The following is a 25,547-nucleotide window of genomic DNA, read 5'->3' as shown; positions in this document are numbered from 1 at the left end:
GCTGTAGATCACTATCCGGGAGTCAGTGACTATCGAATGGTGTGCCTCAATATTAGGACGCAAGAGATGAAGGTTCATTCTAGGTGAGGATCCTAGACTTCAGGAAAACTAACTTTTTCAAAAGAGGGAGTACCTCAAGGAGTCATTCACTGATGAGAAAATCTAGGGGAATCAGAACGGCAGTGAGCAAAACTAACAGGGGATATCAGAAGGGCAACTCATCTTTTTGTTAGGAAAGTAAATATAGGGAAGAGGAAAGAGAGGCTAAGTTTTTCTAAAGAAATAGCTGAAAAGGTAAGAACATAAGAACATGCCCTACTGGGTCAGACCAAGGGTCCATCAAGCCCTGTATCCTGTTTCCAACAGTGGCCAATCCAGGCCATAAGAACCTGGCAAGTACCCAAAAACTAAGTCTATTCCATGTAACCATTGCTAATGGCAGTGGCTATTCTCTAAGTGAACTTAATAGCAGGTAATGGACTTCTCCTCCAAGAACTTATCCAATTCTTTTCTAAACACAGCTATACTAACTGCACTAACCACATCCTCTGGCAACAAATTCCAGAGTTTAATTGTGCATTGAGTAAAAAAGAACTTTCTCCGATTAGTTTTAAATGTGCCCCATGCTAACTTCATGGAGTGCCCCCTAGTCTTTCTACTATCCGAAAGAGTAAATAACCGATTCACATCTACCCGTTCTAGACCTCTCATGATTTTAAACACCTCTATCATATCCCCCCCCTCAGCCGTCTGTTTTTGAGACCTGGGATTCCTTATAATGACATATAATACTAGCTTATTTCTATTTTTTTTTTCTTGTATATTCTGAGTCTCAATGCAATTTCTGTCACAAGTGTATTCTTGTTATTTTTTTAAATGAATAAATTTAAAAACAAAGTGAAAGTAAAGAGGAGGCTGGGAACCGGCCAGTCAGTCTGACCTCTGTGGTGAGCAAACTGTTATCACTGCTAAAACAGAGGAGAGTGCAACTTTTGTAATCCAAGGGATTGCAAGATCCAAGGCAGCATGAATCTGATCAATTTCTTTGATTGGGTGACCAGAGAGATGGTTCAAGGGAAAGCGCAAGACGTAGTGTACTTGGACTTCAGTGAGGCACAGAAGACTTATAAATAAATTGAACGCCCTTGGTCTGCATCCTAGACTGACTGGGTTAGAAACTGGCTGAGTGGGATGTGACAAAGGGTAGTGGTAAATGGAGTTTTCTCTGAGGAGGGGGATCTATCCAGATAATACACGTGCTTTCGATTAAGTAGTAGTGTACTTCAGGGAATGATCCTTGAACCTGTTCTTTTCAACATTTTGGTGAGCAACATAATGGAAGGGTTGTTGGGAAAAGTTGGGGGTTTTTTTGCCGATGATGCCAAAATCTGTAACAAGGGTGGACAGCCAGCGCGGTGTTGAAAACATGAAGAGGGATCTAGCAAACCTCAAGGAATGGTCTAGAGTCTGGCATTTAATGCTAAAAAATGCAGAGTAATGCATTTAGGCTGCAAAAACCCAACGGAAAGGTACAGTATCGAAGGCGAAATTTTTCAAAGCACAAAGGAAGAGCAGGATCTCAGGGTAACTGTATCCAGTGATCTTAAGAAGGCCAAACAGGTAGATAACGTGACGATAAAAGCCAGAAAGATGTTTGGTTGCATAGGGAGAGGAATAGTCAGCAGATAAAGGGAGGTGATATTGCCCCTGAATAGGTCCCTGATGAGACCTCACTTGGAATACTGAGTACAGTTCTGGAGGCCGCACCTTCAAAAGGATATAAACAGGATGGAGTCGGTCCAGAGGGAGGCTACTGAAATGGTCAGTGGTCTTCGTTCTAAAGCATATGGGGACAGACAAAGATCTAAACATGCACACCCTAGAGGAAAGGTGAGATAAGGGAGATTAGATATAGACGTTCAAATATCTCAAAGGTTTCCATGCACAGGGGGTGGGCCTTTTTCAATCGAAAGGAGGCTCTAGAATGAGAGGTCATGGGGTGAAGGTGAAAGGGGATACACAGGAGTTATCTTAGGAAATATTTCTTTATAGAAAGGGTGGTGAATTCATGGAACAGTCTCTCAGTGGAAGTAGTGGAGACAAAAACAGTATCTGAATTCGAGAAAGCATGGGATAAATACAGGGGTTTTCCAAGGAAGTAATGAGATTTAAAGTGTTCAATTAATTGGACGCATGGGCAGACTGGATGGGTGATTTGATCTTTTTCTGCCATATCCCTCTTAAACCATGGATTATCATAATTGAATCACACTGAGACATATCACCTTCTATGTGATCAAAGCAGCTTCCATAGATAAAGATAAAGATAAAGAAAAACCTAGTACATATTCATTTAGCTGATTCAGCCTAGAAATACATATAAGTATTAGAAATTCTAAGACTGGAAAATTCTACCAAACTTGGAACATACAAACTACTAAAAATAGCATCACTTCAGATATCATCATTAACTTGAACACCTAAGTACTGGCAGAGAATGAAAGAACCTAGATTCTGCCTAAAGTCACTCCCACAGAACAACGAGAAAAGCAAAGATCAGGTATAAATTGTAAGCATTTCAGTCCATATAGTATGTAATAACTTCTGTGGCCAAGGATAATTTCTGCAGTCAGTGCGTATATAGTTCTTTTAGTAGGATTCAGTGCTGATGGCAGAGCAGAATCTCTTAGCTCCTTACTAAGTGGGATACATATGGAACGAATTAAAGCCTAAATAAAAGCAGAAGAAATCAAATTGATCAAATTAATCAATAAGGAAATTCCACATTTCATGGACTCCCAGTATCTAATTTGCATAATAATCTCACATTATTTCAAAACATCATGCAATGGTCCGAACCACAAACATAAATACTCAGACACATCATGTTTAATTGCATTATATCATTGATGTATTTTTTCTGTCCTAAAATGTTTTGAGTCTCATTTCTGGATAATGAGACGGTGCAAGTAAGTACAGAACACAACAGACAACACTGACCAATTTCAAGAAAGGAAGCCTCGTCAGTATTAAGGAATTTAGGAAGAACAGAGGAACTATGGAGAGAAACCAAAACAAGTAGTCAAATGGAAACAAGTCTTGTGTGTTGTGCATGTAAGAAGGGAAGACAATAAAAAGCTGCTCTGGTTTACTAAAGAAGGCGGCAAGAAAGTAAGAGCAAAGAAAACACCATTCAGAAAATACTGAGACACACAGGGAGGCGGGAGAAACAAAGCCAGGCAGCAAATATAGGAGATAAAAAATACAAATCTAAGCGTAAAGAGGAAGCTTGAAGAAAGAATACCTTACATAAGGGACTGGGGGTTGGACAGATTACCATTTGCAGAGACGGGGTTTAAGAATTTGGCACAACAGAAATCTAAATCAAAAGCCCCTGAGTAGCTCTATGTCTGGACTTTTCAGCTTGGAGAAGAGACGGCTGAGGGGGGATATGATAGAGGTCTTTAAGATCATGAGAGGTCTAGAACGGGTAGATGTGACTCAGTTATTTACTCTTTTGGACTAGGGGGCACTCCATGAAGTTAGCATGTGGCACATTTAAAACTAATCGGAGAAAGTTCTTTTTCATTCAACGCACAATTTAACTCTGGAATTTGTTGCCAGAGGATGTGGTTAGTGCAGTTAGTGTAGCTGGGTTTAAAAAAGGTTTGGATAAGTTCTTGGAGTAGAAGTCCATTAATTGCTATTAATCAAGCTGATTTAGGGAATAGCAACTGCCATTAGCAATGGTTACATGGAATAGACTTAGTTTTTGGGTACTTGCCAGGTTCTTATGGCCTGGATTGGCCACTGTTGGAAACAGGATGCTGGGCTTGATGGACCCTTGGTCTGACCCAGTATGGCATTTTCTTAAGTTCTTAAAGGGAAAAGGTCACAAATCAGTCGAGTCAGGAGAATCATGGAACAGTGCTTTACGTGTGCTTCAGTCTGATGCACCTACCAGAAGATGTGCAAAGAAACTGCAACAAATTTCTAAAAGCTATTCATATGTCTGTTAAACTGCTATACAGGCTCAGATATAGAGTGAAAACTTGTAGGGAAGAATGATAAATTCCTTGCACGGCACCAAACCGTCATAAATCCATTTCTGAAGGCCATCAAAAACAGTTGATTCATTCTGCGGCCTTCAAGGCCCTCAGATTACACTGTCATCAATAAAGGATGAGGCGGGAATACAGACGAGACCTTTCCTCTTATTTATCTACTACTAAAACACAAAGGTGTTCTGGACAACTTTCTTGTCTGAAACCCAAAGCTGAGGCAATTACAAAAAAATGACTCCATTGTCTACCTAATGGACTCGTTAATTCTAATGGGTATTGATTAGTGGAGACAATACATTACAGATTTACTAATGAGGTATAAGGGGAAATGTCTCAGAGGAAAGAATATCCTTCACATACTCTAGAGATGGGAAATCAGTAATTGACAAGGAATTGACCTGTTATGCGATTGAAAATAATATACAAAACAGAACAAGAACAAACCAACCAGAAGTTACTATCCAACTGATAAACAGGGTCTCTGCTAATATCACACTACTCTATTCATGGGAGACCAAAATCTGGGACCTCATATCTTATAACGAAAGCAAAGTGTGCTCTTTGTGCCACTGTCATACTAAGGCCATACTGGTGGGTTATAAGCTAAAAAGATATACAATTGCTGCATAACTCAAAGGAACTGGGAGGGAAAGCTCTGTGCTGGGATCAGTGACATCACTACTGCGTGACAGTACAGAAGAGGTGCAATCCTGGGCCAGACCAGTGGACTATTGAGCCCAGCATCATGCCCGACAGGGACAATCCGGGTCTAATACTTTTACAATATATTTACGTGATTACTAGAAATGGTCTGTCTCTTAAATACTATAGAAAACATGTTTCACATGAGAGGGTCATGATCAGGATTTAAAAGCCATCTCAAATAAGTGGGTCTTTAATTGGGACTTGAACTCAGACATACAGGTTGCAAGATGTTCCAGACACACGTCGTCTGGAGTTAGCAACAGAGAAGGCACAGGTAAGAGCAGCTCGCCTGACTGAAGGTCTTGAGGAAGAGTACTCAGGAGATCTCAGTAGGAAAGACCATTTCATATTGCTCACTGAACAGAAGTCTACCTGGCTAGTTATTACTGGTCCACACTTTTTTTTTTTTAAACTCAGCTGTGCTCCTAGGCTTGATCACATTCTCTGGCTATTATTTAGTTTCTCAATTTGCTGTACCACCTCTTCCAATGAATGCTGTCTCATCTCAGATTCTCTGAATCATTTACAAATAATGGATCCAGTGTAAGTATCTCTCCTATAGCCTCTTCAGGGAAGACAGAACTCTGGCACATGAAGCCATGCTCATTTGCATAGAAGTATAAATAAATACTTACCATACATTGTGTGTTTAATATCCCACTATGTTATGTACAGGCACATGAAGCCATGCTCGTTTGCATAGAAGTATAAATAAATACTTACCATGCACTGTGTGTTTAATATCCCACTACGTTATGTACAGGCACATGAAGCCATGCTCGTTTGCATAGAAGTATAAATAAATACTTACCGTACACTGTGTGTTTACTATCCCACTATGTTATGTACAGGCGCATGAAGCCATGCTCGTTTGCATAGAAGTATAAATAAATACTTACCATACACTGTGTGTTTACTATCCCACTACGTTATTATGTACAGGCACATGAAGCTATACAGATTTTAAGGAAGCAGCAGGATGAGGAACCTCTTAACAGCTCCTGCTGTGACTTATTACTGCTCACAAATTGTTTGCACAAAGCTCTTACTATGAAATCAGACATGGGATTTCTTTAGCATTCACTCACCTGGCACAAGGAATTGTTTGACATTACTGGACCTGGATTGCTCAAAGAATGAAGTGACAGAAGAGCCTTTTGGGACACTCCAGTCCTTAGGCCCGCTGTCGTCTGCTGTCTCATACACCTCTACATGGGGTGGCTTCTCTGTAAGATTTTTACTGTAATGACTCAGCCCGTATTGTGCGATCTGGATGGGGTAGAAGTAGCCTTGAGGTCCCCACTGAGTGGATAAGGGCACACCTAGAAGAAAGAAAAGACAAGAACAGGAATACAGGGCAATTATCTGTAATTATTTGTCAAAGGTGGCATTTTGATGGATCGACAATGATTGCTCACTTGGGGCCTGATTTACTAAGCCTTCCCTCGACCCACCACCACGGGAAAAAAAACAAAACACTTAGTAAATCAGCCACTGATCTGCCACTCCAAAAGCAAGCAAGCTCCGAGTCTTAAAATTCAGACTTCGCTATGCTCAAAGTATAGAACTAACCATCATTCAATGTCAACTCTCAGTTCTGATCTTGGTGAAAGCTGATTTAGAGTAAAAAGAGTACAAATCCTGAGGGGAAAGAGTGCGGCTTGAAGGACTTCATAAAGGTACAGGCGCATGATTACCTTTTTTCCAAAAGTAAGTATTTTCTATAGATTCACACCACTAGGTTTTACCAAACTGAAAGGGGAAAAGGGGCTGAAATTCTTCACAAAAAACAGACATCAGGATACAACCAACAGAAGAAGGTAAGACAGGAGCTGTGCTTGGGACAAAAAAGATATGAGGCACCGAAAAAGTATAGAGAAGTGAAACTCTACAGACGCTTGCACGTTTACATGCACTCACATGAGTGACTTGCAGGCCTGAGGGGCTTAAATATAAGAGAGACACTGACAAAGTATACGGAAGTGAAACTCTACAGACGCTTGCACGTTTACATGCACTCACATGAGTGACTTGCAGGCCTGAGGGGCTTAAATATAAGAGAGACACTGACAAAGTATACGGAAGTGAAACTCTACAGACGCTTGCACGTTTACATGCACTCACATGAGTGACTTGCAGGCCTGAGGGGCTTAAATATAAGAGAGACACTGAAAGTATAGTGAAGTGAAACTCTACAGACGCTTGCACGTTTACATGCACTCAGATGAATGACTTGCAGGCCTGAAGGGCTTAAAAGGTTCCACTGTCAAAACAAGAAGTTTCTAGAAGAAAAAAAGTAGACTGGGAGCAAATTCATGCTCATACAAGATGAAAGGGTTCAGACAGCACCTAAGGAACAGAGGCAGACAACAGCACTAATGCATTCTCCAGATGCTGCTCTGAAGCAGCTAGAAATACTTCGAATGCCTCTAGAGAGTGCCAGGGACGCCCTCCAGCACTGAGACACTGGCAAACTTCAAGGATTCAGTAAGTTTTTGCTTGGGACATTATCTTTTTTTTTTTAAAGTACTGGGGCAAAGTTAACTATTTGGGAATATTATTTAGTGTGTTTGTGAGAATAAACAAGTTAGACTGTTTGACTGGCACCATTTTAAAAAATGGCACAGGCCGTCCATTGCCCCTACAATGTGACAGGGGCTGGCCAATGGCACAGGTAGCCTCTGTCACATGGCATGGGCTAAAGGCCACCGGTGACATTTGATTAGTGGTGGCAGACGGCCCAGGAGTGGACGATCGCTCCCGGGTCCCTGCTGGACCACCAGAGCTTTTCTCGAGTCTTGGGAGTGTCGGGAGGGTGGCTCGACGGAGGGGGGGGGGGGGGGGGGGGGAGGCAGGGTGAGGTGGGGGCTGGACAGAATTTTGAAGGGGCAGTTTTTGCCGCCTCACCCTGCCTCATTGCAGTACATCAGGTCCTATGTGCAAAGCTCATACCTCAGCCAATAATCTGGGATGGAAAAATATTTACAAAACGTAGGTGCCAAGCATTTGTAATACTGCCCTGCCACCGGCTGTGGGAGTATTTTAAAGCTGCCCATGGCTGACAGCTGACTCCGTTCCTTGCCTCGTTTATTATAGGCTGAGTTTGAAAGATTTGCTAGGGACAAAACCATTTCCGCCTGCCACTGGCCCCTCAATGTGTTTCTTTTTTTGGGGGGTGAGGAGGCAGGGAACAGGAGTACATGGTGAATACTTGTATCATCTGGTGAGCGCACCGCTCCCTCCCTCCACTCCCCACCATCCCTTACCCCCCTCCTCTTCCTCCCAGCCCTCCCCCAATATGGCTGCAGCAGCTCTGTTTTCTAGGGCTCTACTTGACTTTTCCTGCTTCTGTGTCAGCCGAGTGTATAAACACAACGCAGGCATAAAGTCATATATATAATCCCTCTCCCACATCGATTTCTGCATCGATTGAACTTTTCACAGCTGCACAGGTACAGCTCAAGGGTTTTCCAATGAGCTGTGACTCATTGAAATCAGATAAAAAATGAAGGAGGCGTTCACAGGACAAAGGACGGACTGACAGGTTAACACGGATTATATGAATTTCTTCTGCTGCTATGTGCACACTTGGGGACTGCTTACTAAAGCACATTAACATAGTAACAAGGTAGATGACAGCAGAAAAGACCATACGGCCTATCTAGTCTGCCCAGCTGAGCCAAGTTCTCCTTTTCACAGCGTTATAGAAACATCCTAGCTGCCAGATACAGGATTATGAGATTTCTCCTCCTTCAGGACATTTTTTGTCTTCTGTAGCCCACCTTTCCCATGCCTAACCACAAGGGTCTGTAGTAATCTAACTAGCCAGCAAGACTAGTGTGGCCATTGCCAAAGCATCTGGCTTCCTAGGTCTCCTGAATAGCCTGCCAGACAGACCCGGCTACGTGAGCGCCTGCGTTTCCTCCAGGACTTCTAGTTATTACAGAGCCTGCAGCCTGCCAGACAGACCCGGCTACGTGAGCGCCTGCGTTTCCACCAGGACTTCTAGTTATTACAGAGCCTGCAGCCTGCCAGACAGACCCGGCTACGTGAGAGCCTGCATTTCCACCAGGACTTCTAGTTATTACAGAGCCTGCAGCCTGCCAGACAGACCCGGCTACGTGAGCGCCTGCGTTTCCACCAGGACTTCTAGTTATTACAGAGCCTGCAGCCTGCCAGACAGACCCGGCTACGTGAGAGCCTGCGTTTCCACCAGGACTTCTAGTTATTACAGAGCCTGCAGCCTGCCAGACAGACCCGGCTACGTGAGAGCCTGCGTTTCCACCAGGACTTCTAGTTATTACAGAGCCTGCAGCCTGCCAGACAGACCCGGCTACGTGAGCACCTGCGTTTCCACCAGGACTTCTAGTTATTACAGAGCATGCAGCCTGCCAGACAGACCCGGTTACGTGAGCGCCTGCGTTTCCACCAGGACTTCTAGTTATTACAGAGCCTGCAGCCTGCCAGACAGACCCGGCTACTTGAGAGCGAGAGTTCTGCTATCCATTTCTCGAGGGAGGTGATCTGCAGGAATCTTCCTCACTGAACCAATTCCTCACTGTGGATCAGGACATCTGTCTGGAAAACAGTGGAAGTGGTAACCACTTTGGTGATATGATTCCCGGGCATTCTTCAGTTCTTGGGAGTTTCTGGTACCGGTTGAAAGATATGAGAAAGACCTACCAATGACCCAGCCTTTTTCTCAACTGTTCTGCAAGTAAAATTAGTTAAAATCTGGGATCTAACTTCCACCTTAAAACCCCTGCTTGTGATCCCATTTGCTTTCAAGTATGAAAATATATTTATAAATGTATGAGGAATATGGTTTAGTATTACTTTCTTCATAGACTCTTGTTATTGAGGGTATAAAAGTAAACCGGAGTGATCAGAAATGATAAAGACCCAATATGATCCTACTAATCAAGCTCACAAGAAATGCACTTAATTTGTTCTATTTGCAGATGATACAAAATCACCTAAATCAATTGCTCTCTCTCTCCTCTTCCTGGTACCAAGCAGTACTTTCCTCCAATGTCGTCTAGTAATTTATCCTAATCTATGATCTTAATCTGTTTACTTATTATCTCTAATAGGCCTACTATTGCTTACAATTTTGGTTTGGATTAATTTCACACTTATTTGTCTAAGGACAATGTTCCAAAACTCCTTTTTAGTTTATAAAATGTTTTTGTATCTATTAAGACATGTAAATGTGGACATGTGCAAAGTGATACATTTATTTATTTATTGAGTTTTAGATACCGTCATTCGGTAAAGCCATCACAACGGTTTACAAAAGCTCAAAATGCAAGATTTTTAACAATTGAGCAAAAAGGGATAACAGGAAGTATATTAAACAAAGGAGAGAGATTCAATTGCAAAGATTAACTGGCATTTGCACTACAGGTTGCAGTAAGTGGTGCACAAAGGGGACGGCCCCTTTGTCGCGCCCCTTTGGCACGCGGCACCTGGTGGCAGGCGCCTTTCAACGGTCAGAGCTGCCCCTGGTGAAGTCGGGGGAGGGGCGGTGCTTGGGATCGGGTCTCTCCCTCACATTGCAGTTCTGGTTTTTTTTCCTTTTTCAGTTTCAGGTGTTATTTAGGGAAGAGTAACAAAATTATAGCTACACAATGCAAGGTTCCACATTAAGAGTCACCACCCAGGAAAAGGATCTAGGTGTCAGTTGAAAATACACTGAAATATTCTGCTTGGTGTGCTGCAGCAGCCAAGAAAGCAAATGCAATGCTTGAGACTATTGGGAAAGGAATTAAGAATGAAACAGAGAATATCAAAAAATATGTTATAGCAGAATTAGAAAAGGTACAGAGAAGGGCAACCAAATGATAAAGGGGATGGAACAGCTCCCCTATTTATTTTTTATTTATTTATTTATTTAACGTTTCTTTTATACCGATGGCCGTTCGCACATCGCATCGGTTTACAGTGAACACAAAACCATTGGGCAAGACCCTTGAGCGAGGCCCTTACATAAAACAGATAATATATTGAACTAGGTAACATAATAAAACATTGGGAGGAGCCTATGAGGAAAGACTAAAGAGGTTAGGACTTTTCAGCTTGGAGAAGAGACGGCTGAGGGGGGATGTGATAGAGGGCTATAAAATAATAGGTGGAGTGGAACAAGTAAACGTTAATCTGTTTACTCTTTCAAAAAGTACAAAGACCAGGGGACGCACAATTAAGTTGCTGGGTGATACATTTAAAACTAATAAGAGAAAATATTTTAAGCTCTGGAATTCATTGCCAGAAGATGTGGTGAAACATTAGGGTAGCTGTGTTTAAAAAAAAATGTTTGGACAAGTTTCTGGAGGAAAAGTCCATAAACAATTATTAAAGTGGACACAGAAATCCACTGCTTATACCTGGGATAAGCAGCACTGAATTCATCTATTTAAGATTATTTTATTCCGCTGCCTGCATACAATAGTTCAGCGCAGATTACAAAAGACAATCATAACATGTAAAACAGACAATAAAAGTATATATAAAACAACATACAAACACCCTTGGGATCCTGCCAGGTTCTTGTGCCCTGGATTGGTCATTACTGATGGCAGAGCCGTGGCCATTAGTGCCACCAGCCCACTGCATGAACAACAAATCCAAGATGCACCTGTGCGTCCCCTTCCCCGCCCCAATCTTGCCAGTCTGCGCCTCTTCCACCCTGCGAATAAAACATCAGCTACACTGAACTGCAGAGCAACCCCACAGAATTCAATCATCAGCAGTTCAAGCTGTAAAGACAGAGCCCCGTAGTTGTAATACCGCGAGCTGGAAGAAAGAGCTGTTGTACTAATAGTAGAAGGATGTGGGGATTTGTGAGGAGATCATTTTTAGAAGGGAGACCGGGAAAGCAGGGGAAGAATGGATGGACTGGGATGGTGGGAGAGCAGGGCGGTCAGCTGGGGACTAAGGACTCAGATACTGGGTGGTGGGAGACTGGGGATGAGCAGGGAATCTGAGATAGAGTGAAGGGGGGAGCAGAGCAGGGACACAGACTGAGCAGTCATTTGGGGCAGTCAGTAGGATCTTAGCAATTGGGCGAGTATTAGATGAGCTGGGAAAGGTAGGAGTGAGGGTGTGAATGACCTGGAGAACTGGAGGGAGTTTGAGAGGCAGTGGAAAAGGAGCTAGAGTGTGGGAAAGGGTTTCAGAAGGCAGTGAAGCAATAGAAGGCTTGGTGGTGGGCATTTTGTTCCGCAGTGCAGTTCTGCCCTGCCAAGACCAACGAGGCAGAACCTGACGAGCACTGAATACCCTTCAGCACAAGCTTCAAAACATGAAACGGGATTATTCGGGCCATATGGAGAGAAGGATTTCATTTACTAACAAACATTACACCTCAATTCAGTGTAAACTGAAACTGTTTTATTTTTCAGTCCTCATCTTGTTGCCTTTAAAAAGTAATTATTTTAGATATAAAAGTAAACAGCACAATACTTTCATTTCGAGGAGTTTATACCGAAAGGAAACACATTGTGCGACTGGGAATGAAACTGGCATCCCTGTATCAGGTGATTCATTATAGTCTAAGAAAATCTTTTTAAAAATGAGAAGCATTTTAGTTTAAACTGCTCAGCTGTATTCTAATCATCTCATGTTTCTGGCTGCACACTCGCTGGTTCTCCAGGAGAAAACTGCAGAGAGTTCCTCCCTACAACATACACAATGCAGGTAGCTGGTGGCTTGGGGGGAACAATTAGTGTAAAATTATACAAGTCTAGCCCCCTAAGTCTGGCTCCAGGACTGCGTCGGCCTGTGGGGGGTTAGGATGGGCCAATTGTCTTTTTCGGTTTCTTCTTACCCTTTCAGAGCCGCCCCTCTCTATCTTTGTTGGAAGAAAACAGAAAAAGGCTGCTTAGAGGACAAATCTCTCCTACTTTATTTCGGAAATGAGATGTCCCCATTTGTAATGAGACAGAAAGCCATTTCTTTTTAAACGCCACCATCAATCCATCTAGTACCACCATTAAAATAGGACTAACCTTCTACGCCACTTATGCACTTGACGCGGTCTCTGACCTCCACATTGTATCCTTCAAAGGACATGAAGACACCGTCTGGATGATAAGGCGCTCTCTGGGTGTAGACTTTGGAGTAGCTATGAGAGAACTCAAATCTGTCATAGCCATCGTACTGTGCTATTTTTCCGTACACTTCAAAGTACTTCTCTATCCAGGAGAATGGCAGGTAGACTTCATTGCCTTCCCTCCTGCCTTTAACAGTTTGCTCCTCATTGATCAAGCAGTCAATGTCCTCATACTTATTCCCATTGCCATTCAACACTCTGACCACAGGGGGTGCTCTCTGTTGCTCCTGTGGCGATGCCTCCTCTGACTGCTGCTTGGCCACTATATTCAACCCATAATTGTTGCTTTCAGATGCAGCTGCTCGTTTCTCAATCCCATCTACTCGGAAGCCGTTGTTGAGGTCATAAGGAAAATGAATGGCTCTGTCACTGGAGCACTTGTTCCACAGCAGGATGGTCACCAGAGTAAAGAGAGCACAGATAATAATTAAAGTCTTATAGTTGACCCGGGCTGCCAAGCAACGCATATTCACACCATGCCTACAAAAAAAGAAAAAAATATATATATATTTATCTGTGATTCATGCTTCATACAATTATAAGCCTCTCATGTAACACACTGCAAAACTAGAAATAGTGTCATACAAATTACATTTCTAACTTGCTATGATACTGAATGACAATATCATTTCAGAACTGACAGCTAATGTCACCTTATTTCATATCATAAAACTAGAGTCCAGTATTTTAACATACTAATTTTCCTGCCAAATCTACTTGAGAAACCCATCAATCAGAGAGGCAGGTCAAATCTTCTACTTCCATCCCAAATATGACATCAACAGAATACTCAGCCACCATCAATCAGCAAATTGTACACTAAGGTGACTAATTCTCTCCTCAACCCAAAAGAAATCCCAGAGTCCGAGTGAATGAGTATAGCATGACTAACAATCTCTGATTAAACCTCAGCTATAGGAAGCAGGCAGGGGGTCAGAGGAAGATAAAACGGGAGACGGGTTAGAGCTGGTAACGGTATAAATGCATTAGAAATGAGGGAGAACCAGGAGATATAAGCAATTCCATGAGACCCAACTGCACCCTCCTCCTCAGTCCACCACACATACAAGTCTAGTTTATACACAGAGAAGCACAAATAATTTTGGCCATGATACATTTCATTTACTAAATAGGAAAGGAACAAATCTACTGAACTGAAAAAAAAAGTGTAATAAATGGCATTGTGTGGGACCCTAGCAGCCTCTGGGGCTACTGCAAAAGTGCTATTTTTTTTTTTTGAAGGGGTTAATAAACATGTGGATAGAGAACCGGTAGATGTGGTGTATTTGGATTTTCAGAAGGCGTTTGACAAAGTCCCTCATGAGAGGCTTCTAAGGAAACTAAAAAGTCATGAAATAGGAGGCGATGTTTTGTGGATTACAAATTGGTTAAAAGACAGGAAACAGAGAGTAGGAATAAATAGTCAATTTTCACAGTGGTAAAAGGTAAACAGTGGGATCTGTACTAGGACCGATGCTTTTTAATTTATTTATAAATGATCTGGAAAGGGGTCTAATGAGTGAGGTGATCAAAATTGCGGATGACACAAAATTATGCAAAGCAGTTAAATCTCAAGCGGATTGTGATAAATTCAGGAGGAGTTTGAGAGACTGGAAAATTGGGCAGCCAAATGGCAGATGAAATTTAATGTGGATAAGTGCAAGGTGATGCATATAGGGAAAAATAACCCATGCTATAATTACACGATGTTAGGTGCCACACTAGGATTTTCCACTCTGGAAACAGATCTAGGCATGGAAATGGATAATACATTGAAATCATTGGCTTGGGTGTGCTGTGGCGGTCGAAAAAACCCCAGAATGCTAGGAATGCTTGAAGAGCGGTTGAAGATTTGGTAGCTGGGATTCAATGCCAAGAAGCACAGAATCCTGCATCTGGGGGGCAGTACCCAAAAGAACTGTATGTGATGGGGGCGGGGGGTGAAAGACTGATGTTCACTATTATCTCAAGAGAGGGACCTTGGGGTGATGGTGTCTAGAGATCTGAAGATGGTGAAACAATGTGACATGAAGATAGCTAAAGCCAGAAGAAAGCTGGGCTGCAAAGAGAGAGGAATAACCAGGAAGAAAAAGGAAGTGATAATGCCTTGTATAGGTCCTTGTGAGGCCTCACCTGGAGGACTGTGTTCAGTTCTGGAGTTTGTATCTCAAAAAGGATAGAGACAGGATGGAGGCGATCCAGAGAAGGGCGACCAAAATGGTGGGGGCTCTCCATCAAATGACTTATGAGGAGAGGCTGAAGGATCTGAATATGCACATCCTGGAGGAGAGGAGGTGCAGGGGAGATAGGATACAGACCTTCAGATAGCTGAAAGGTTTTAATGATGCACGAACGTCGAATCTTTTCCCTTGGAAAGAAAATAGGTGTCATGAAATGAAAATCCGGGGGGGGGACGGACCTCAGAACCAATGTCAGGAAATATTTCTTCATGGAGTCGGTGGTGGATGCCTGGAATGGCCTTCTGGAAGAGGTGCTGAAGACAGAGTCAAAGAATTCAAAGGGGTATGGGATAAACACTGTGGATCTCTAATGGGTAGAGGACGGGAATGAGAAAAGCATGCAGGGGGTAACGTGCTGGTGCAGCAATTACTGCCCTTAACAGAAGACATGGAGATTACTACCCTTAACCAAATAAACCTGGATACTTTTAATGCAACGTTGCTCCTCACTTAAAGGGCTAGAGGTCGGAAATGAAGACTGGAGTGCAGGGGGGTAACTTGCTAGTGGAGCACACTTAGACAGCAGGGGGAAGAGAGGAACTGGATGCAGACAACAACCAAGCGGGCCCCGACTTTTATGGTCTGGGGTACTGATACGCAGACATAAGGGAGAAAGCACAGGACTGCTTCTATGGCCAAGTCCACAAGCAAAGTTCATTAAATAGCATTGTCTGAATTTTCAAGAAAGCTCATTCTCCAGTAAAAAATGTTACTATCTGAAATTTTTATGGATATCATAAGGCTTGGGGATAACTGCACAGAGCGACAGGTACTAACGTAAGAGAAATATGGGCGTATCCTGCACAGAGTAGCAGTTACTATTTTAAGCTTGCTGGCAAGGCTGGATGGACCATTTGGTCCTTTTCTGCTGTCATTTCTATGAAAAATTAGCAAGATAATGGTGAATAAAATAAGAGAATCTCATAATGCCTCTCTTATCACTTCATGGTGAAGCTGCACCTTGAAAACTGTGTGCAATTCTGGTCACCACATCTCAAAAAAGATATAGTTGCGATGGAGAAGGTACAGAGAAGGGCAACCAAAATGATAAAGGGGATGGAACTGCTCCCCTATGAGGAAAGGCTGAAGAGGTTAGGGCTGTTCAGCTTGGGGAAGAGACGCCTGAGGGGGGATATGATAGAGGTGTTTAAAATCATGAGAGGTCTAGAACGGGTAGATGTGAATCGGTTATTTACTCTTTCGGATAGTAGAAAGACTAGGGGGCACTCCATGAAGTTAGCAAGTTGCATATTTAGAATAAATCAGAGAAAACGTTTTCACTCAACGCACAATTAAACTCTGGAATTCTTTGCCAGAAGATGTGGTTAAGGAAGTCAATGTAGCTGGGTGTAAAAAAGGTTTGGATAAGTTCCAGGGGGAGAAGTCCATAAACTGCTATTAATCATGTTTACTTGGGGAATTGCCACTTTTTTATTACCAGTAGCATGGGATCCATTTAATTTTTTGAGTACTTGCCAGTACTTGGCTGCTGTTGGAAACAGGATGCTGGACTTGATGGACCCTCGGTCTGATACAGTAAGGTAACATGTTTTTATGTTAAATAGTCCATACAGCCTGCACAGCAAGTTTCTTATGGTAGTAAGTGCCACTCCATGCAGGTTACCCTCAAGTCTTATGATAAATGTAGTAATGTTTACAATTAAAACCAAGGATTTGTCAAACCCATAACAAAATTACTGCTAGCAACATTTTTATGGAGTGAGCAGCCTTTTCGATAATTCAGACATGAATTAAAATGCTTTGCTTTTGGATGTGGTCATAGAAGAAGTCCTGCTTTTTCCCTAATGTCTGCATATCAATACCTCAGACTGTAAACGTCAGGACCGTGTTGGAAGTCTAAATCCAACTTCCCTTTTTCCCCATTCATGCATATTCATTAAAATATCCTGTGGATCTCAAGATCCAGATTTGGAGACCCCCTTCACTAGAGGATTGCATTGCTGGGTTTCTGCTTTTCTTGTTTAGAAAGCAGTGTAGGATTCATTTGTAATACTGATGACATTAAGATGCCATTGGGCTCATGAGACAGCCAGATGAATGCCACAGGAATATGAGGTACATTTGTGTGTGTACTAATTATGCAAACTGACTACGGTATATCAACCCTAATCAAGATCTTTGACAGAACTAAACACCAGCTCAGTAAATTGTTGAGTTATGAAGGAGCAATAATTTATTGCAAAAAAACCTGCATTAATTTTTCAATCTTATTTTTGTCAGTTCATTAATAATGCGAGGTTTTTTTCAGGGAGTAAAATTAATTTTTTTTGGAGTATGATGAGATGCTTATTTTAAATGCTCTTCTCTCCTAACTTTGCTTCTGCATATATGTACCATGAAATCATGGAAGTCAAGTAATTTATTGCTGCCTGCTGCATGGTTTTATACAAGCTCAACTATTGAAGACATGAATTTGCCCATTTCTTGGCAATGCATCACTGACCCAATTAACCTGGCGCTGAGTGCCCACTGTCCTGGAGAGCATGGCAGCAATACGAGCTGCCTTGTTCAGAGCGCTCAGGGATTCCTGGGACCTGCACATTTCTAAGCAAACTCTTATTTTTCTTCTCTCCTGCTACATTCAAACCCTCCCCTCTCCACCCTGCGACTCGTTAATGGAGCTGATCTCTATTGGGCACTGAGGAATGGGAAACGTGAAGCATTCCTAGGGCTCCAAGAGTCTGGCTGAAAACATTTTATGATTTTTCTCTTGACCTGTTTCTTCCTTTTCATTTGAGCTTCCAGTTTAACTGGAAAAGGTCAGCACTGTGGTTGAGCCACCATAATCTTTTGCCAACAACTACCCAGGAATACACCTCCCCTACCCATCCCATCATAAACCGCCTTCCTATGTAGCCTATTTATTGAAGAGACAGTGCTACATCAGGGCCAACAGACCACAGCTTCTCCAAAACCCGATACACACGTGTGTAGGAATGATATCCTACAAGCCATCCTGCTTCTACAACTGGCAGCTGGCAGATATCTTTCTAGGGCAGTGTAACTAGGCAGACTGAATGGACCAAATTATCTTTTTCTATAATCATCTGCTCTAGGAGGTTATCCTAAAATGGGGCAGTAGAAATGGCTGTTAAACTAGGACTCCCTCCCTCAAAAGCTGTGCAGGCTGCCTCTAACCCATGTCCAGCTTGCACAAACGCCATCCTACATCTGCCACAGAGCCACCATACCAGACCAGCGCTCTAATTTTCTCAGATACTGGTTGGATCTCGCTCAGGATGAAGAGGATACTAGGTGATGGAAAGGTCTAGACTAGCCAGAGCTGCAAGATATAGGATTGCAATGCTTTGGTTTAAAGGACTTGAGCCATATATAAAGTAGAATAAACTTATGCTAGCAGTGCTGCTCTCTTAAAGAGACAAAGCTCTTCATGAGATGAATTATAAACCTGCCTGTCCTCTGAGAATCACAATTTTTACTGCTTCTGGAGAAAAGTAACTCTTCTGCTGTTTGGTGGCCTGTTTATGTGACTCGCATGTGAAGGGAGAGAAATGATAAATGTATTTCAGCTCTTTCTGATGTATGCTAACATTTATTTGATCTAAAATGTTTCTCAAGTGGTACAAAAGCCTACAAATCTCTGAAGGCAAAATCCTTCGTGCGTCTAACGCTTAGGATTTTTTTTTCCCTTTTTTTGCAAGCAGAGGTCAAAAAGATGTAGACACTGCAAGCAGCTCTGCTATACTTGTCCTCTGAATTACTAATTATATTTAAAAAAAAAAAAAAAGAAGCATCTTCTCCTTAAGAAGTAAAACTTATCAAGAAGCTGGACAGGTATCAGCGGAACATTTAAGCTCAAGTTCTCCACTATCTATATCAACTTTAAGAAACAATGAAGTAGACCAAGGGTTTTCAGTCTTATTTATTTTTATTTTATTTTTATTTATTTATTTATAGAACATACCCTCTCTTCTTTTTTGAAGTCTGAGCTCATGTTCCCTTTTATATTTTTATTATATGTGAATAAAAATTCAAGGAAAAATATTCCTGAACAAACAAAAGTAATTTCAATCTTATTTCCTCATCTGTCTTCTGAATGATTTTCCTGCTTTTTCCTCCAATTCTCTTCCCTCCTCGTTAACATTCACTTATCAGAATGTCGGTATATAAAAGTTAAAAATAAATCGATCTCCCTTCTCATTTTTGCTCTTGTGTCTTTCTGCTGTCCAATCCTTCTCTTTCACCTCCCTACCCTCTTCTCTCCCCCTCAGCCTCTTGCTCGCCTTTCCCACATCTCTCCTTCTCTAGCTGTCAATGCATCTCAGCTCTCTACCCTTCTGGCATGCACCGAGCTCTCAATCTTCTTGCAGGGCCACCTACCTGTCTGCCCACTCGCCTCTTCCTCCTACTGCCCTCCAGCCTTGCTCATCCTTCAGCAGTGTCCCTACCCTCACCGGAGAGGATCTGAATCACACGCAGTCACTTCCTCCTGGTAGTCCTGCTACCTCCTCCCCTTCTACCTGCAGTAATTGTGCTACAGACAAAGACAAGAGCAGCACTACTTAAAGGACAGTGAATCCATGCACATAGGGACAAGCAGCATAAAGGCAGCCACATAACTGGGGACTCCCAACCGGAGGCTTGCATTTGATTAACCTAAGCACTGGAAATTTATTTTGCAACCCATAATTACTACTTGTGGCTGGAGATTAAATAAGCTATTGAGAACTGCCTTTCCAACACGGCTGTCCTGATGAGGTGTTTGGTAGACCACGTAGCAGCCTTGCAGATATTTTCTACAGAAGCAAAAGGAAGATGTAGTAGCCCCTAACTCGATAAGGCATTACTTTGAAGATGGAGTCCTGACTGTAGCAAAACGTGAGGGAGGATTATTGAGAAGGCCAGGAAGGTCTGCAGCAGAGTCACTTTGGGGAAGGGCCTGACGAGATTGGCTGAGAATGCTATCCCTGCATGCAGTCTCATGACCTTTTCATGTAACTGGTTGAAAACCACTGAAGTAAACCATTAGTAGAGATGGTGAATAGGATATCCACTTAGGACAGAAATAATTTTGTTTATCTGTCCTTGGTAGTAAGCAAATATAGAAAGGAATGGATTGTATTTTCAAAGTCTCACACAGATAGACCCCTAGCACCAAAACTGGCTATTCTAATAATGCTACAGAAAAAAACTCGATATTAAGCAGATTATTTCACTCATCAGAATTTGCCCAGCTCCCCAGGTTATTGTCTTACTTCCCTAACAAAATACTTTGGTTTGTTCTTACAGATTAAGTGACCAATTCAGTGCTTCATCATATCTGCTCCTGTTTTCTTGTCATCTTATTGGACAATGCCAAGCCAATATCAACCTGCCAGTATTGATTCATTTGGTTTGTGGCAAAGTGGAGCCTTCTAGTCCCTCATTTTCTCATCACCTCACCCCCTTTGGCCCTGTTCTCTAGTAACAGAAAAATCTGCCAAATGAACACTGCCATCATCTACAGTCGGGCTGTTCCTAATATCTTATAGAAATGGGTGGCTGAATGCATGTGAGTATAGTGGCAGAAAGCAAGTGTGGAGAAAAGGAAAAACTGGATCCAGAATTTATACCTTCTCTAGAGATAGCACAGAGTCTGTATTAAATAAGGAGAGGTGTAAAAGGGAGACATTCAAATACTTTAAATCTAAGAGTGATGCACAAGAAGCAAAACATTTCAGTGCAAAGGAAGTTAAAGATCACATGAGATTCAATGGAGCTAGACTTGAGTAACATTAACAATATTTCTTAATAGAAAGGGTGGTAGATGCCCAGAACAGCTTTCCAGTGGAGATGGTGGAAGCAAAAGCAGGGGATAAGCACAACAAATCCTTAAAATTACCTCCCAGATGCATGGGACAGCCTTCGAGAGGAACAGTGGAGATAAAACGAATGGGAGAAGCACAAAAGGCTCCTAAGAACTGAAGGAAAGCCCGATACGAACAGGGTCTATGGCATGTAAGGAGGAGCCACATGGTCTCCATCTGCTCTCATTTTCTCTGTTTCTACATTTAGTGTTAATAAGCGAAGGGAAGGCCCGAGATCAATTGTGGTTTATGACATTGCAAAAGGAAGCAAACTGAGCAGACGAGATGGATCTTATGGTCTTTATCTGCCCTCATATTCTGATCCTTATCTATTAGGACTGTGCTATTCTTGCATGATACAAAAGCTGGTTTCTGTGCTGCACTAGATACTCTCTATGTATTATGCATCCTACCACACGGGTTTGATTTTGTTTAGAAAACAAATTGGTATAAAAATAAATGACCATTACAATACTTTTTTCCTTGGTTTACATTTTGCCCTTAAATGTGTCACTCATCACTCAAGTGATTATCTTTTTTACTTACATACCCTATTGGCTGTTGAAAAAGGATTAATGCATGCAATAGTCTGCACTTAACTGAATATAACTGTAGAAGTATATGGAAGGCTGTATTTCCCAGGGAGAGAGGGCAAAGGATCAGCGCAGACTGGTGAGAGGCTGGGGTAACCTTCAGGTGTTATCAAAGGGAGGGGGCAGGCAGGTGAGTCTGTTTGTCAGAGCAGAGACAGCAGGAATGGGGATGAGCAGAGCTAAAGAAAGTAGGCAGGGGCTACTGTGAAAACCGGGTGGGTCGGAGTCCCTATCTGACATTCACTGTAATACCACAGATAGTCTGCATAACCCGTGTGCTTTTCATATCTAATAAAAAGATTACTTTTTAACCACAGAAACAAAGAACATGACAGCAGATAAAGACCACAGGGTTTCCCCATCCACTTCTTCAGAGATCATTTGTGCTTGTCCCATGCTCTCCTGATACTATTCTCGTCTCTGCCATCGCCACAGCGAGGCTGTTCCATGCATCCATCAACATTTCGGTAAAGAAATAGTAACATACGGGCCAATACAGTAAAACTCACGGGAGAGCGGGTGGGCGATATTTAAATTAGGGCTGGTGGTAAAAAGAGGTGCTAGGAACACTAGTGCGTCCCTAGCACCTCTTTTCGGACAGGAGCAGCGGCTGTCACTGGGTTTGACAGCCGACGCTCAATTTTGCTGGCGTCAGTTCTCGAGCCCGCTGACAGCCAGGGGTTCGGAAACCGGACGCCGGCAAAATTGAGCGTCCGGTTTTCGAGCCGCGGGCCTATTTCAAATTTTTTTCTTTTTTTTTTAAACTTTCGGGACCTCCGACTTAATATCGCCATGATATTAAGTCAGAGGGTGCACAGAAAAGCAGGAGGACGACAAGCAGGATGGTAGTCTGCACACATGGGTGAATCCCTAGCTACAGGCTGCTCCCCAACACAAAAAGGGATCTGATACTTTATCCACTGCATGCACTAAAGGAATCATCTCAAATATTTATGCATGGCTAGTGCGGCAACCCACTGCCCTTACCCGCTATCAATCTGCGTGGGTACAGGACTTGGACCTCCACTGGAATACTAACCAATGGAAACTTTTATTAATCTTACTAAATGCTCTATTTCAGCTAACTCTGTGGAAACAGATTATCAATTGCTCTCTCTGATATCTTACACCCTTCAAATTACATAAAGAATACCCAACTCAGGGGTCTACATGCTGGAGGAGTTGCAATCAAGAAGGTACCTTCCTACATATATGGTGGGAATGCCCTTGGGTTGTGCCCTATTGGAAGTGGATAGCAAACGATTTTTTATATGCTAGATATCATGATCTCTTTCCAGCCAGAGGTCTATCTGCTATCAGACTATTCGGCAGCCTGGTCTTTATCTGCGAGAATCCTAATTCACCAAGTGATCAATGCAGCGCGTCAGGAATTGGCGGCACATTGGCGCAAGGATTCGCCTCCTGCGGCACTGTCTGTTATTAAACAATTATGGACTATGCATTATTGGTACTATATTAGAGCTATGCAGATTGATAAAGTGGCCCAACATATGAAATTTTGGGACCCATTCTTACGTTGGTATAAAGATTATTGAGGACTATCTGGAAAAGGAAGATGGACGAATGCCTGAGGTGAGGCGCTGGCAGATACAACAACTGGGACTCCCGAGGGATACTAACGGGGAGGACAATTCCGTGGACGATGCTGAGATCAAGTCACCCTCTTGGATCTTTTGGACTTCATGAATTCATGTATCAGACAACCTCATGCACCTATGCACGAGAGGGGGTGAAGGGGGGTGAATATATAAATACTGCCAGGCAATATTGTATCCTGTGTAAGGTTTATTGATGACTGCTTTTGTAGAATATTATTCTGTTCACTGTTATGGCTTTTATTGTTATTGCCAATAAAAAACTTAAAATAAAAAAGGGAACTGATACACACCTAACCAGGTGCCAACGGGCACAACAAAAATGGTGCTATTGGTAACAGATGGGGAGACAGCCTAAATCCAAACAATGGACCCTAGGCAGGATGAGTTGGGTTCTACACCTCAAACAGGTTCCAAAGGACAGACTGTCTGAACCTATTGTTGCTTCGGATCTCCTTATCCAGACAATAGTGAGATGTGAATGTGTGGAGAGAACTCTGTCACAACCTTGCAGATCTCTTCCATGGGAACTGCTTGCAAGTGGGCCACTGATTCTGCCATGGCTCTGACAGAATGAGCCTTGACATGACCCCACAAGATACAGTCCTGCCTGAGCATAACAGAAGGGAGATGCAATCTGTTAACCAACTCTTCTTCTCAACTTACCTCTAAACACCATTCACCCACTCCAGATCCTGCAGAACGCAGCTGCAAGAATCCTCACAGGAGCAAAAAAGCTTGACCACATCACCCCAACACTTATTTCACTTCATTGGCTACCAATAAGATACAGGATTGATTACAAAGTCCTATCCATCCTACATAAAATTATATATGAAGAACAAGAAAATTGGCTAAGCCCCTAAATACAACTACATACCCCAAGCAGAAACCTTAGATCAGCAAAGAAGGGACTCCTAAAATCACCACCAACGCACTCAAATCAACTCACCTCAACCCAAAAAAGAGCAATCTCCCTTGGTAGCCCAAAACTTTGGAACTCCCTACCAACTAAGTTCAGAACTCAAGAAAACCTAAAAACCTTCAAAAAGGAGTTAAAAACGTGGTTGTTCAACAAAGCATACCAACTTACCCAATGAACACCACAATATCATCGCCCTCCAATCCAACTTCATGAATAAATAAATGAAATTCATCACATCTAGGTTTTCATAAATAAGAAATGAAAAAAAAACTGAACTAAATCCTTACACGTTATCCCCTATGCTTAATAAGTTTGCACTTTGCATCTCTTGTTTAACCCCTCTTGTCCCTGTAACCTTATTTTGTAAACAGTTATCATGGCGTTATTTTGACGTTTCCAAATGACGGTATAAAAAACTCATTCAATAAATAAATAATAAATAGTGTCTGTTTGGAAATGTCAATGCCCAACCTATTCCTATCAAAAGAAATAAACAGTTGGGTGGACTGTTTATGGGATTCTGTCCACTCCAGATAAAAGGTGAAGGCTCGTTTGAACTGTAAAGTGCTCATTTGCCTTGGTACAAAGGGTCTGGGAAAATGATGGCAGGACGATAGACTGGTTAAGATGTAAGCTCGTCACCACCTTAGGCAGGAACCTAGGGTGCATATAAAAGACCACCCTGCCATGGTAAAAGTGGATAAGTCACTAAGACCAAGAACTCGCTGACTATGCGCTGAGGTGACTGTCACTAAAAATATGACCTTCCAGGTCAGGTACCTCAGGTCACAGGTGCACAGTGGCTCAAAAGGAGCTTTTATCAGCTGAACACACACCATGTTGAGGATTCAAGACACAGGGGGAGGCCTTAGGGGAGGCTTCAATTGAAGCAGGACCTGCATGAATTGTACAACTACAGGCTGTACAGAGATGGGTATACCATCTACATCTTGGTGGTAGGTGCCAATTGCACTAAAATTAACTCTAATGGAATTGGTTTTTAAGCCAGCATCTGATAGGTGCAAAAGGTAATCAAGCAGTTTTTGTGTGGGGCAGAAGAATGGATCTAGGGCCTTTTGCTCACAACATACATAAAAGCTCCTCCACTTCAGCCCATAGGACTTTCCAGTGAAAGGCTTTCTAGAAGCCACCAGACCTTGAGACGCATCCTCTGAGAGATTGAGCAGCTGGAGGATTAACTTGTCAACATCCAGGCTGTGAGCAACAGGGCCTGGAGGTTGGGATGCTGCTACCTGCCTTGATCTTGTGTGATGAGATTTGGGGAAGTCCCCAGACTTATCAATGTCCAGCTGAACTCCTCCCATAGGAGTAGAAACCAGACCTGTCTCAGCCAATGAAGAACTATGAGAATCTTAGTCCCTTTGGCCATGGCGAAGCTTCAAGACAGTCTTGGGCACTAAGGGAATTTGAGGATACGCATACTGAAGACCCTTGCCCTAATGACG

At 42.5% G+C, this 25,547-nt stretch overlaps 1 protein-coding gene across 5 annotated transcripts in view; it reads right to left on the bottom strand.

Moving 5' to 3' along the window:
- GLCE (glucuronic acid epimerase) overlaps nucleotides 1-25,547 on the bottom strand; it is a 145,949-nt gene that overhangs the window by 64,468 nt on the left and 55,934 nt on the right. For 4 of the 5 annotated variants that reach the window (XR_003852423.1, XR_003852421.1, XR_003852422.1 and 1 more), the window contains exons 4-5: nucleotides 12,776-13,359; nucleotides 5,858-6,091 (exon numbers count right to left, since the gene is read on the bottom strand). Coding sequence is in view for 2 of the 5 variants with exons in the window: in XM_029575208.1 (XP_029431068.1) it covers nucleotides 5,858-6,091; nucleotides 12,776-13,346 (805 nt within the window). In the remaining 3 variants the exon portion in view is untranslated. Of the gene's footprint in view, nucleotides 1-1,896; nucleotides 2,730-5,857; nucleotides 6,092-12,775; nucleotides 13,360-25,547 lie in introns of those variants that run through there. The other variant, XM_029575209.1, reaches the window with a different exon arrangement.

This window comes from Rhinatrema bivittatum, chromosome 13 (assembly GCF_901001135.1).
Source record: "Rhinatrema bivittatum chromosome 13, aRhiBiv1.1, whole genome shotgun sequence".
Classification (NCBI taxonomy): domain Eukaryota; kingdom Metazoa; phylum Chordata; class Amphibia; order Gymnophiona; family Rhinatrematidae; genus Rhinatrema; species Rhinatrema bivittatum.
Note: the sequence above shows the minus strand (reverse complement) of the source record. Positions and strands in the feature narration are given on the sequence as shown.